Here is a 14,997-nt window from a genome sequence, read left to right on the forward strand (position 1 = left end):
ATTCAGGGGCAATTAAAACAAAGCTAGTCTAACTTGATCCAAGAGTGCACATGCTTCATTACAATGCAAAACAAAACATGCACAGAGACATGTGGGTCTGCTGGGAATGTAAGCTCTTTAGAGGACTAGAATCTTATCCAAAATCAGCTAGCACTGCTGCCTCAGAGCGCCAGGGACCCAGGTTCGATTCCTGCCTTGGGTGACTGCCTGTGTGGAGTTTGCACATTCTCCCTGTGTCTGTGTGGGTTTCCTCCGGGTGCTCAGGTTTCCTCCCATGATCCAAAGATGTGCAGGTTAGGTAAATTGGTCATGCTAAATTGCCCATAGTCAGGGGTAAATATGGGGAATGGGTCTGAGTGGGTTACTCTTTGGAGGGTTGGTGTGGACTTGTTGGGCCTAAGGGCCTGCTTCCATACTGTAGGGAATCTAATCTAATCTAATCTAATCAATCCAACCAGGTTTCAACAGGGTCAACACAAGAAGGATGTTTCTCCTAGCTGGGGAGGTGGCTCGGAACCGGCGGACAGAGTCTCAGAGTAAGAGGAAGACCACTTGATGAACCTTTTGCATTGTGTACCCCAGCAGACTGTGAGCAGTCATTGAACATGTTCAGGGCAGAAATCAATAGAATTCTAAACAGTCAAGACACAAAAGGATATGGGAATAATGTGGGTAGACAATCAGCCATGATTGAGTAGAATGGCAAGTGTACTCGAGAAGGCTGAATGGCCTACTCCTGCATTTATTTCCTATCTCAAATAGTACATCCGAACCAGTAAGTGAGGCTACTTTCCAAACATTCAGTAGTATGCCTGGCTCACATCATTTAGATCAATATTAAACCAAACCCCAAATGGTCCAGATGCTCACCAAAGTTGTCACGGAGTGCACTGGCATCAGAATGGGGGTCAAAGTTGTAGTCCTGGACCAGCTTCAGCCTCATGCGGGAGTAGTTTTCCACACTGGACAACTTCCAGTGCATTGGTCCCGGTTTTCTACCAAGAGCAAAAAAGAGTAAATGATCCATTAATTCAGATATGGACAACAATGTGAATTTATACGGTGACTTTACAATAGAAAATTGAGAAAGAACAAAGTTTAAGATTATAAGGAAAAACGCAGTAGGATTACATTAAATGGCACTTTCCAGTAAAATTTATAGCAGGGTATTTTTTTTAAACGGGGATAAAACTACATTGCAAACACAACATGATTAACTTAATTCACAATAACATGAATGCACACATTGAAAGAAAATTATTATATGACCTGTATTATTAAAAATAATATGTAACCATAAGATGCTAGCCCTGATAAGCAGAACTACATTCAGATAGAAGATCAATTGGCCTCAAGTCCTATTCGCGTGCTGCCAACCTACTACATTGACTCGACAAAACTGACACACGATTGCTACTGAATCAGTTTTTCTGAATAAATTCAAAATAACATTGCTTAGAAATTGAATGGGCACCCTCATTATAATAGGTGGTCCTTTCAGCGAATATGGGATAATAATTTGGGATGGTTCATCTGTCTTCAAATAAACATTTTCCGCATAACCACTAAATACACAATTTCAATAATTAATTATACTTATCTACAACCATGACTGAATAACTGAAGATTTGCTAGCATTGTTTAGGTTTGCTTCAGATTTGTTTGACTCTAATCAGTCTCATAAACATTGGGATTAAGATAACCTTAGTTTCACATCTGAAGGCAATCCTTAACCTTTCTTTTAAATACTGCGTATCTGTAACAACTTTAAACTTTGGAATCCCTCATAAAAGAAATAAATGTAGTAGAACCCATGTATCCATGGATTCGGTTTCCATGGTTTACCGTGGCCCGAAAATATTACACAGAACATTCCAGAAACAATTCCGGGGGCTGCCGGGGAGATAAATTTCCCATCTAAACAATAGGGTTTTCTACTATCCACAGTTTTGGGCACCTGCAGTAGGTTTTGGAACGCATCACATGTGGATACGGGGAGGGACACCTGTATCCAACTTCAGGCTTTTGCATGCTTTCTTGCCACAAACTGAAGTGTTTTTAAAATTTAAAATGTCTTATTAATTTTCTGTATCAAAGTGCTCAGTGATCCCAACTCCTTTTTCTTTCCATTAGGGGAATATTTACCAAGGAGTTTCACTTTGCACCCTTTGTAACAAACAGGCAAATTACTACTAAAGCTAAAACTTTAACTGAAATTTAGACCCATGATGAAAGGTGAGAGATTTACATACATTGATATTTGTTAAGAGTTTGAATTTAAAATAGTGGTGTATTGCTTTTCTGTTTTGCTATGTGTTTTGAAGTCTTTAAAACTGGTCTATATGTAGATAGCTTGGTTCTATAAAATGTTATTTGTATTTCTTTTGTGGAGTAAAACTTCTGTTTTAGTGTTAAAATCAAATCTGTAGCCTTGTGTGTATATGTTACATTGAAAGAAATGTGATCCATCAAGCCAGATTTCATTCCAAGATCGGACTTTTCCAGTAGTAACATTAGCAGAGGTCATGGCTAAAATTCTTAGCTGGTTTGCTGTTTTTATGGGAGGAATACACAAGAGGTAAGTGACAGAAGAATGAAAGACAAAGAATGGCAGCGGGAGGATTGTCGAGCTGGAGGAAGACTGGTGGGAGATATCATGATATAATTTAAACACGAGGTTATAAATTTTGAATTTCTTGAGTCAAGGGGAGAAAATGGAACTCTGAACGAGTTAACAAAAGGGAAAAGGACTCGATGTCAGCCCAATAGTGCAATGCAGAAATTAAACTTCTAAGCAGTGAGAGCATGGACTGTTCTTTATTTGCTGATGAGATGAGGGCGCTGCTGGCTCGACTAGGATTTATTGCTTATACCTAATTGCCTCGAGGCTAGTTCATTGCAGTGAGCCTAGGATCACATGTGGGCCAGAGCTGGTACGGTAAGGTAAGGACGGCTTTTATTTTTACAACAGTTGTCAGTGGTTATCACTAAACTAGCTTTTTATTGTAACCTTTTATTGAATTTGTCTGCCAAGGTGGGATTTGAAGCCATATTGCTGAATCATTAGCCTGAGGTTCTCAGTTGCTTGATCTGGTGACATTACCACTGTGCACCACGTCCCCAATGGAAGGTCAAGGTGCAGATAGGCAGTTACCATGAGGGTCAGGAAGGTTGCTATTCAGCAATTTAATAGGAATGGAATTCAAGGAAGCTGAATGATAGTTTATCAGAAAGCAGCACTTGCATTTATATATTACAGGACCTTTCCTGAGTGATCAGCACTGCTGCAATTTAGAAAGGAATGTAGCTAATTGACATCTGCCAAGTCCCTCAAACAGCAAACAAATAATGACCAAATAATTTGTTCTTATTTGTTGGTTAGGAATAAACACTATCCAAGATACTGAAAATAATTATCTTGCTCAATTTGTATAGGACCATTTTTAACATTCACTTGACACAGAAGATCAGGGTTCAGATTAACACCTTATCTGAAAGATGACACCTCAGATATGGCAGTACTCCCTTGGTGTCAGATGGATTACAAACTCAAATTGTTAGAATGGGACATAAAACTCAACTCAAGAGTTGCGAATGCTGCCACAGAGATCACACACTAAGCCACAGTTTATATCTTAGCTCCTACACAATCCAGAAAGATGTGGTGATGTAATATTTCAAATGATATTGGCTTTGTTTCAAATCAAGTACTTGCCTACAAGTGGGGCAAAGTAAATTACTTGAACTGTTTAATTAAAAGAAATAGACTAACACCAGATACATAAAATGACCAGCTAGCAGTTAAAACCGCAAATGGTTCACAAATAAAAACAAATGCCACCCCCTTCCCTACGTCAAGTTTGGCTTTTAAAATTGCAGCTCCATGCTGTGTTCACTGATTTGATGTACTTTCCAATGTATGGATTGCATTGAGGGATGAGAAATTAATGTGAGCCTGACATGTATTATTCACATTCCAGGAATAAATAAAGCAAAAAGTGCAAATCTACAACCAGACTCCTTTAAAATCCTTCTAGGATATTGAACCCCCAGAAGAGAACTCTGTCATGTCATAGAAATTATTGTAAGCCACCTACTTATCAGCCCATGGTCCACGCTCACAGGTTAAATAGTGCTGGGCTGCCTTCCACTGTCTCAGCGTTGCAGTGTGTTGGCTGTTGAGTTGCTTCAACATGCTATTATATCGCAGGTTCTCTTGCCTGGCCTTGCGGGTGAACGGTTCAACAAAAAACTCCTGACACCAGATAAACCAAACAAACATTGGTCATTATCCAATAGGAAACTGTTCACTAAGTAACAACTTACATGTGGGGTGAACCAGAGAGTGGGGGTGAAACAGCAGAGGCATATAATTTAATACTGTAACATGGAGGCAGAAATAGAACCAGATGAAAGTGAAGACTGCAGATGCTGGAGATCAGAGTCTAGATCAGAGTGGTGCTGGAAATGCATAGCAGGTCAGACAGCATCCGAGGAGCAGGAGAATCAACGTTTCGAGCAAAACTGTTCGTCTCATGAAGGGTCACTGGACTTGAAACATTATCTCTGCTTTCTCTCCACACATGCTGCCAGACCTGCTGAGTTTTCCTAGCAATTTTCATTTTGATTCACGTTTGTTTTGGTGCACAATTTTATAGGTAAATATGTGGACATCTCAGTTACCATTTTGGGCACATACAGCACAGAAGGAGGCTATTCACCCCATTGTGCCTATGCTAGCACTTTCAAAGAAATACCCAATTAGTACAATTCCCTGCTGTTTCACTTTAAGGTCTGAAATTTCTTTCCGTTGTGGTATGTTCAGTGTCCAATTCCCCTTTGGAAGTTGCTATTGAACATGTACCCATTGCCGTATAAAGCAGATTGCACATTTTAGCAACTCACCACGTAAAAACATTCTTACATCCTTCTGGCTTCCTCTGATTACCAAACCCACTGCTAACAGTGGAAACGGATTAAGGTTCTGGTACTTTCAGAAGATGCACACTTGATGTAAGTGGTATCATGGCAGGCAATGACCAGGTACACATTTTATTATTAAACCAAGTACTCAAATGTGTGTCGGTTAGTAAACTCATTACCTTCTAGGAATCCAAGTTTCAATCCTGACTAAACAGAGTGAACAAAGTCTCCTTTCTACTGGTTGTAAACTTGTTGTATGGCAAGTCTCTCGTTCCAGACCAACACCTTTTAGAAGCACATACAAGGACAGGTTAAGTCAATGGTGACTCAAATGTCACCATTGCTTACCAATAAGTATGCTTATCCAAATTTACGCAACAACAATAAAATGTATTTATATCGTGCCTTTAAAGGTATGTCACAAGCTGTCTTGTCAGAAACAATTCCATATTTGCTTCAAAAAGTGCCTTGAACGAAAACACAAGGAAGGGGATGTTGACAGAGGGAATTCTAGAGCTCAGGCCCAGACAGCTGAAGGCATGGCCACTAATAGTGGAGAAAGGAAACTGGCAAAGCACAAGAGACCAGAATTTGAGAAACACAGCTTTCAGATACTGACAGGAAGTTACAAAAGTAGAGAGTGGTTGAGGTCAAAAAGGTTGAGGTCACAGAAGGAAGAACTTTAAATTCAATTTGTTACTGGGTTGAGTTAGTATAGGATAGCAAGGACTCATTCAGCATTATTGGCTGGTGGAAGCAGGAGGTGGTTGTCACTTAAGAATTACCCCTCCCATTCCATCAAAGTCCTGGGCCTCATCCATTGCCAAATCCTAACCACCCGACTGGAGGAAGAACGCCTCATCTTCCGTCTTGGTGCCCTGCTACCAACTGCTGGATTTCATCAGTTTCCGCATTTCCCCTCCCCCAATCCTATCCCAGTCCCAAGCCTTCAAATCAGCACCGCCCTCTTGACCGGCCCTACCTATCCATCTTCCTTCCCACCTATCCACTCCACCATCCTCTCTGACTTATCACTTGCACCTTCATCTTCATCTACCTGTCACATTCCCAGCTACCTTCCCTCCCCCATCCCCATCCCCCCTCCCATTATCTGTCAGGCCCCCGGCCCACAAGCCTTATTCCTGATAAAAGGCTTATGCCCGAACTGTCGATTCTCCTGCTCCTTGGATGTTGCCTGACTTGCTGTGCTTTTCCAGCACCACACTCTCAACTCTGATCTCCAGCATCTGCGTCCTCACTTTCTCCTCATTGTCCTTAGACCAGGAAGGAGGAACTGGGCAGCTCGCACACTGCCCTTTGTACACAGGATGACAAAATCATTCTGATAGATCTCTCAGCACTTCAAAAATCTCATGAACAACAAAAAAAAGTGCGTCTCAGGATTGAGAGCTTCCAGGTTTTCTGCAGCTCCCTCTGTCTTTCCTTTCAATGAGGGTAAATGCAGGTGGAAAAACATAAAATAAGAAAAGGATTCTTTTTTTTTAAAAAACATCAATAATTTGCATATTCTGCCCATCCACCTGGAATTTGAGTTTGCTTTCTCCTTTCTCGCGATCTCTCTTGTGCAAATTCATCATCATAGTTTCATAACATTCCTTCCAGAAGATTGCCATACGCTCGTGGCCTTTGCTGAATGTTTCCACTTCATAACGCTTCATCGAAGGGATGATCTGGAAATGAGGACAGGGTCACAATGGTTCACAATAAGACACAAGAGAACACAAGAATTAGTAGCTAGGACAGGCCATTGGCCCCTTGAACATGCTCTGCCATTCAGTAAGACTGCGACTGATTATTGTGGCCTTAACTCCCCTTTACAGCCGCTCCCCATAACCCGAGACACTTTTTGTCCAGCAAAATAAAAACTATCCAGCTTAGCCTTGAATGTATGCAATGCTGCAGTCTTCATTGCTCTCTGGGGAAGGAAATTCCACAGAAGAACAAGCTTCTGAGGGAAAAAAAATCCCCTCTTCAAAGGGAGATCCCTAATCTTTAAACTGCACCCCCTTTTTGTAGATTCCTCCATAAGAGCAACTATCTTATCAGCCTCCATCCTGTTAAGTCTCCACAGGATGCTTCAATAAGATTACCTCACATTCTTTTACACTCTACTGACCATAAGCCCAATGTGTCCAACTTTCCCTCATAAGGCAACGCTTCAGCCCATAATCAGTTGAATGAATCTTCTCTCGACAGTTTCTCATGTTAGTTTATCTTTTCTTAAGTAAGGACACCAAAACTATTGAACAGTAATCCAGATATTACCTTATGAGGGCCTTATGCAGCTGTTCACTATTTTCATATGTGGTCACTCAATTTTGTTCCAAATGACCAATTTAAACTAGAAAATAAAACAAGAGACTTGTGCAGAGAATGCAAGGCTGGTAATGGTACTACGTACATATTTGTCAATGTAAACACGCCATTCACTGGATCCGCAGTATTCCTGAAAGTCCTCAAAGAAAGAAGGGCTGCCATTGCTTTGAGGCAGAGCTGGCAAATGTAGGTGCATGTACAGCAGCTCATAAATTTTGGATACCAAAGTTCGTATGATTGGGATTAAAAAAGAGTAGGTTTCAGTTCTCTCTCTTATGGACTTGGTCAGGGTTTCCTCCAACTTGCCCAAGAGGAAACAAGCTTCATCTCGGTTGACTATCTCTTTAGTCTGCAGGATGGTGTTGAGCTTTGCTGCTGCCATGGCACACACCTAATATTTAAAAAAAACAGTGGCTTTATTCACATAAACACGACAGATAACATCTCACCTGCACTTCTGTTTTGGCCCACTTTACAGAAGATTGTGGCATAATGGTAATGTGATAGGACTGGCAATCCAGAGGCCCAGGTTAATGATTCAGAAACATGGGTTCAAATTTCACCATAGCGGCTGATGGACCTCAAGTTCAATGAATACAGCTGGAATTTAAAATTATCCCAGGAATATACCTATGACAACTTTCACCAATTTTCGTAAAAACCCATCTACTTTACGAATGTCCTTTAGGGACGGAAATCTGCCATCCTTACCCGGTCTGTCCTTTGCCTGACTCGGAAATGACCTACGTACAAGGGCAATTAGGGATGTGCACAAATGCTAGCATTATCAGTGACACTCACATCTCATGAAACAAAAGAAGCATGATAATGTTAATAACAAGCAGCATATTTAAACAAGGAAAAATAATTTTTAAAAACCAATTGGTAAGTTATGATGAATTTATATTTTCAGACAGTTCAAAGATGGATTAAAGTATTTGCTCTCAATGCTGTGATTTCTACAGATAGTGACAATATGACAACTATTCACTATTTTGGAAAAGAAATTGCATTTGTGGTACACCTTTCATGATGTCAAGCACTTCACATGCAATTGAGTCTTTATGAAGTGTAGTCTTGAAGTGTAGTCATTGTTGTTTCCTTTTCACAGAATCCCTACAGAGTGGAAACAGGCCAGTTGGGCCAACAAGTCCACACCTACCCTCCGAAGAGTCACTTCACCAGATCTATTCCCCATCTCCCTTATTCTATATTTACCCCTGACTAATGCACTTAACCTACACATCCCTAAACACTATGGACAATTTAGCATGGCCAATCCACCTTGACCTGCACATTTTTGGATAGTGGGAGGAAACCGGAGAACCCACGCAGACACAGAGAGAATGTGCAAACTCCAGACAGACAGTCGCCTGAGGCTGGAATCGAACCTGGTTCCCTGGTGCTGTGAGGCAGCAGTGCTAACCACTGAGCCACCGTGCAGCCCATCATTTCCTGTATTGCAGGAAATGATGCAGCCCATTTGTTAGCAAGATTCCAAAAATTTCAATACGCAAAAGACCCAAATAATCAACTTTTTTTAAAGAGACTTGATGAAGGGACAATTATTATCCAGGGAAATGGAGAGAAATCCTTTGCTGCTCTTTGAAACAGTAAAATGGGAAATTGTTTGACACATCTCTGAGATGGTAGATGAGACCTTGATATGAAGTCTGTTCTGAAAGTTAGCTCCTCCAATAGTGCAGCACACTTTCAGTACTGCATTGGAGCATCAATCTTGATTTCACATTCAAGGTTGTGGAGCAGGCCTTAAACTCTCAAACTTCTGAATTCGAAGTGAAAACACAACCAACTGACTGACCACTTACCAATTGAACTAAATATCTTGGATGGACATAAGTCGTTGCTGCTTCCTACCTGAATGTTATCCTGTGCAATAAATCCAAGGAGAAGACGCACTCCGAGTTGTGAGAGTTGCATCCATTCTGATCCAGATGAGTACCAGACCATTAGGCTGTCCATTAAGGTGACCATTTCCTCCAATACCTGCACAACAACAATGGAAATCACTCTTAGAGTCACAGAGTTGTACAGCAAGAAAAAAGACCCTTTGGACCAACTCATCCATGTCGACCAGATATCCTAAACTGATCTAGTCCCATTTGCTAGCACCTGGCCTATATCCTTCTAATCCCTTCCTACTTATATACCCATCCAGATGCTTGTACTAGCCTCCACCACTTCCACTGACTGCTCTTTACATACCCACACCACCCTTTGTGTGAAAAGGTTGCCCCTTAGGTCCCTTTTATATCTTTTCCCTCTCACCCTCAACCGATGCCCTCTAGTTCTGGACTCACTCATCCCAGGGAAAAGACAGTGTCTATTTATCCTGTCTATGCCCTCATGATTTTATAAACCTCTATAAAATTCATCCCTCAGTGTCCAAAGCTCCACGGAAAACAACCCCAGCCTATTCAGCCTCTCCCTATAGCTCAAATCCTCCAACCCTGGGCAACATCCTGGTAAATCTTTTCCGAATTCTTTCAAGTTTCACAGCATTCTTCCTATAGCAGGGAGTCCACAATATTCATGAAGAAGAAAAGCTAATTAAATTTAGTTCAGCTGAAAGTAGACCAAAACGAATATTATACTCAACTTTCTGGATAATCGGGGTCCATTTAGTCCTTAGAATAGCAATACGCTGTGCTGTTCCAAGATAGTCACCATAAAGCACCTTACAACATTTTATTAGTAGGAAATCAAGTTTCTTTGCAATTCTGTGCTGCCCAATATTGGGACTCTTTTTCGATCAAGGTTCTGCCAAGTACCACAACTCTCCAACTGTACATCATCTCAACTCAGAAAACTGTTGCTTTGCTGATGGTTCTATTCCTTCATCATCAACCTCCTTCTGTTCACACACAATCTCAAATATGTTGTTATATTTTACAAGATAATCACTGAAACATTACCTACTGATCTTCTCCACGCTATTTAACATGGTATCTGTCAATGAGATTAGATAAAAACATTTTTCTTGCCTGACAATCAGTCAGCATTTCTTGTCTTATTATCTCCAGCCTCCACCTCTATCGACATCCTGGTGTTAAAATCACAAATATATGCAGCACCCCATGGTTATGACTGCATTCTGCTTTTCTGATGGACACTATTTTTAAACCTCAAAGTTCTTCCACGCTGATACAGATCTAATGAACTGGAGGTGCACTTTGAAAACACTCTGACAAATTCCAGGCCTTAATAATAGAAACTATGTGTCATGTCAGTAAACATTTCACTCTTTAATTTCTAGCCTGAATTACCATCTCTCGTTCAAGCTTCACCTTTAATTGAAACAGTTACCACAATGACTGTCCCATCAGATCTTGCTTACATGCCCCAGCTCCAAATATTAAGCCCACATGTTTTTCCTCCTTGATATATTAAGATAGCATGCTGGAAGATCAAACTTCCTGCCTGGACCTTGCTATCCTGTTTATGCGTGACAGTCAGTAGTCAGCCTTTGACATCTTTCAGTTCTATTGACAGCTGTGACAAAACTATGCTGTCTCACCATGTGCAGGTGTACGTAGTGACATGGCACAGAGCTGCAAGCATGATCATAATGTCAACTGTGCAATTTCATCAAGGGAGAAAGAAAATGAATCAGGCAACTCCTGTTGCTCACAATCAATTGCAGAACAACACGAAGAGGTGCTTGGCAGTGGGCTGCAACATCTTTAACTAGATGGGCAATTCTGCCTCAATATACAGAAATCAAAAAGAAAGGCAGATGGCTCAAGTGTTGTGTTAGGAAAGGGGTAAACACTACAGCAGGTATAATTAAGTACCTTATCAGTCCACAACGCAGGATTCACCAACCCCTCAGCCTGGAGGAAGTCCTGAACAATATAAAGCAATCGCACTGCATTCTCAGTGTGAACCGGAAGGGCAGCTGCTGTTGCCTCTTTGTTGTCAGTCACAGCCCATTCCAATATCTTCTCAAGAAGTCTGAAAAAGACCAGTTTCGTTACGGGATAGTCTTGACTTTACCCTAGCTGTAAAGACCATGCCGTTTTATTGTTTTGCATTTTTGATTGTGGACTGAAATGGGAAAATAACTTTTAAAAATCAAGAATTTCTGAAGGATTACTGCAACTCTTGAAAACAAGTAACCAGATACTCATTGTAAATGCTGTTTACACAGCTGCTGCTAGTTCAAACAGTAGATGGTTTGCAGACCAGCTAGAACCAGAGCTGCGTACAAACAGATATTCAGCCACCAACAAGTAGCCAACTGGACTGATTGATTCGCAGGTAGCTAAACAAGTTGGGTGAAGGCTGAGGAAAGCCTTCAGATTTTCACCAGCTCAGGAGCTTTCTCTGCTCTTTGCATTAAAAGTGACTAAGCCTGAAGAGAACCAGTTTATTTTCCCTTAAGTTGCTGTAAGCGGTGACTTTTAATTGCTAAGTCAGAAACTTTTTTTAAAAGATCTTTTCTACTGCTGCTTGAACCTGCAGCATGCACAATTTCTAATTGTGAACCAGTCACCAAGTACCTCTTGCAAACCAGTGGAAGCATCCAAGGAAAAAAGAACAAGAAGCAGAATTCCTATCAGCACAAGAATCATCTCAGCAGGTCCGTGAATGGGAAACATTGAACTGCCTTCCTAACCCTTCCATCTACCTATAATACCCTGCCTGCATATGTATTAATGCATATATACTGTATGTTGATGGTTCATAAATACACATAGCTAGAGCATATTTACCTGAAATGAAGTGATTCTTGTTAACTATGGAAACCTGGCTTGTGCTTTCTGTCAACAAAGGTCTAGGCATAAGGTAAATTGGTAAATTCTGATATTTTCTTTAAAATCTGTGATGACTCCAGGAAGTTTGGGACTTGATTTTTGGTGTACTACACCATGAGGTCTAACATAGCTTCAGTCTCTTAGTTATGACAAATCAGAGATCCTCCAATGTGAAGGTTACCCACACCCCAAGCCACCCTCAATGCATGCAAACCGTACTTCAATTTGATTTCATCTGATGGAGAAAGCAGTTCATTTGCTGTCCCTAGCTTTGTCAGTGCTGAAAAGACTTGGCCTCGTTCGATCCAAGCAGCATCATCTGACCCATCCAGGCCACGCCACATAATACAGAGGAGGATGTCCATCAGAATTCGACTTAGCTCTTCCTCACTCTTCTGAAAGGGAAAGAAAGCCAGTTCCATAAGCAAATGCAGTTCACTAAAGTTAGATTCAAGTGATATAATGTTTGAGGCCACACAACAAGTCTTTACCATATTGATTATGGATTGCTGCTATAGTGCGAGAATATAGCAATATGAACAGGAGCTCTACTATGTTTGACTTAACAATTTTACAAGCAGAAGCTAATGGGAATGAAAACACCAATTACACAAATTTTCTTGATATTATTAAATGGGATTACAGGGCACACTTGTGAGCTGCTGCCATTGGGTCAGATGCCCCTTAGAATTAATATTTGGTGGTTCAGCAGTGATGACATTCCTTATCTGGTTCATCTTCCCACTGGGAGAAGCACTTCAATTGAAGATCAATTGAAACAAATGTTGAGTTTCTTAATCAGAGACCAACAACCTGTAATACAACTACCACGAGTTATTTAGCAAGTTTGATTCTTCCCCCCACCCCCACCCCCGCCAATCCCTCAATATAAGCATCAATTATACCTGCTTTAAAACAAAACAAAAATGGCACAAAAATCATTTAACAAATTACCTCTCCACTTCCAGAGACTTCATAGATTGATGTATCATCCATATAACTTGAATCATCTGTGCTGCTAGGTTCCTTATCAAACTGTGCACCAGGAAAGTGTTTGGGCATCTCAAGTGGAGATGGGGTGCTGGCTACGCTACCTGGTGTCTGACTTTCAATGTCACCCATTTCATAAGAGGCCATGCTCGACAAGTCCAGTGTTAGGCTTCTCCCCTTTGGAGTCCAGTCCTCCAACTGAGCCTGATTTTCCACCAAATTTTCTGTGAGGACACTTTCATTTGAGGCTCTGTCACCTGAAAACATCTCAGAGGAGTGGCTTGAGTCAGTGAATCTTTCAACCAACCCATCAAAATTTCTGTTATCATAGAACTTGTTGAAGGGCACATTGTCGACTGTATCACCATCTGACAGCTTGTCGTCCTGAATATTTGATTCTTCGTTAGTGCTTCTTAACTGTTCTATGCTGGGTCTCAGCTCAAGCTGGGAATCAGCTTGTTTACCAAAATCCAAACTGTTGTTGTTCAAACTGTCCACGCCAGCACTCTCCTTGCTCTCAGCATTTTCCTTCAGAAATAACCGCACAAATGTTTCTTGCCAACTGGTCTGCTTTGCTATCTGCTGGGCTGCATCCTGTTGGGACTGCAAGTGCTGATAAAGCTAAAACAATTCAAGGAGAAAGGAAGAACGCTTAAATGTCACCAACAAAATACCTGATATTTTTGCTTTCTACTGGTCTTTTAAAATTGCTGTTATTTTTCGTATTGCTCACTAATCAATGTCTGTATGGCAAAGTAATCAATTTGTACCAAAACAGAAACAGCAGTACAAGATCTTTTGTGATCTTAACACTCAGTTGTAGCTGATACTTAACCTGTCAGATCCAAGAGTGACAATGGACTGGCGAATCTCACCATCTGCTCAGGGCACAACTCCAACATCCAAGGTTGCACGATAATCAACAGCATAGCCTTGGTCTCAGGATCAGGTTAAAAATGTTTGTTCCTTACTATCCATTAACTTTATCAGCCTTACAATAAAGGTGAGAACCTATTTACTCTTGTTGGCTGAGAGGTGGTCACATGACTCATATGCAAACAAGAAGAAAGAGATGGCCACTCAGCCCTTTGAGCCTGCTCTTCCAATCAGTAAGATCACGGCTGATCTGATTTTGACCTCAACTCTAAATTTCGGCATATACCCAAGAATCTTTCATCCCCTCGGTCACTGGGAATCTATCAGCCTCTGCCTTAAAAATACTTAAGATTCCATATTGGTTCTCCTTTGAGGAAGGGAATTCCAAAGATTCTCAACACTCAGTGGAAAAAAATCATTCCTCATCTCTGTTTTAAATGGCACCCCACCCTTAAATAAGGTACAGCTGAAGTAGGGCTAAGAAGTATCCCATTGCCCCAGTGTGCAATGTGCTCAGAACAGGACTTTGTAGTTTGTTCTGCAGGATTAACTAGTAATTTTACAGTCAACAATCTCTGCAATATCTGGTTAGCCATCAAAGGATCCTCTTTAAAGCGAGAACTGGACAGTATAACATTCATCTTTTTCATCAGACACTGCACTTGCTTTCATTTAAATAAATTCACACACGGTACCCACAATGTTCACACACTGCCCAAGCTTCATGCAGCAACTGAACAAAAATGTTTATCTTTCCTCTCTCGCCATTCTTTTCCTGAGGTCACAGCAACCATCACTGGAAATGATGCTCCAAAAGCAGCAACAGAAATAGCATTTCAGTCCAAGGTTCACAAAGGATTTGATCATGGACATGACGTTCTCCCTTTCCATATTTATGGGAAGATTGCCCACATTTTCTCTTAGGCCTTTGCATATAAAAGATTAGGAGGCATATATTTTTCATCTCTCTCTCTCTTTCCTTCATAGTCATTGAACAAAGATGCAAGTCTATACAATTTTCTTTCTTCAGCTCCACTAAGGAGTCTGCATGATCCCAATTCTAATTCATTTTGCTTTTTACATCTGGTTTACT

The 14,997-nt window shown here is 40.9% G+C and overlaps 1 protein-coding gene across 4 annotated transcripts in view; it reads right to left on the bottom strand.

Annotated features, from left to right (window-relative positions):
- nbeal1 (neurobeachin-like 1) overlaps window positions 1-14,997 on the bottom strand; it is a 234,448-nt gene that overhangs the window by 39,398 nt on the left and 180,053 nt on the right. For all 4 annotated transcript variants that reach the window (XM_087988827.1, XM_087988828.1, XM_087988826.1 and 1 more), the window contains 8 exons: window positions 12,993-13,649; window positions 12,258-12,433; window positions 11,076-11,235; window positions 9,139-9,267; window positions 7,346-7,651; window positions 6,465-6,614; window positions 4,098-4,255; window positions 871-995 (listed from right to left, as the gene is read on the bottom strand). In XM_087988827.1, coding sequence (XP_087844953.1) covers window positions 871-995; window positions 4,098-4,255; window positions 6,465-6,614; window positions 7,346-7,651; window positions 9,139-9,267; window positions 11,076-11,235; window positions 12,258-12,433; window positions 12,993-13,649 — 1,861 coding nt within the window. The remainder of the gene's footprint in view (window positions 1-870; window positions 996-4,097; window positions 4,256-6,464; window positions 6,615-7,345; window positions 7,652-9,138; window positions 9,268-11,075; window positions 11,236-12,257; window positions 12,434-12,992; window positions 13,650-14,997) is intronic.

The sequence above is a fragment of the Chiloscyllium plagiosum genome, unplaced genomic scaffold (assembly GCF_037043375.1).
Source record: "Chiloscyllium plagiosum isolate Xiang-an unplaced genomic scaffold, Cpla_swu_hap1 HiC_scaffold_7, whole genome shotgun sequence".
NCBI lineage: Eukaryota > Metazoa > Chordata > Chondrichthyes > Orectolobiformes > Hemiscylliidae > Chiloscyllium > Chiloscyllium plagiosum.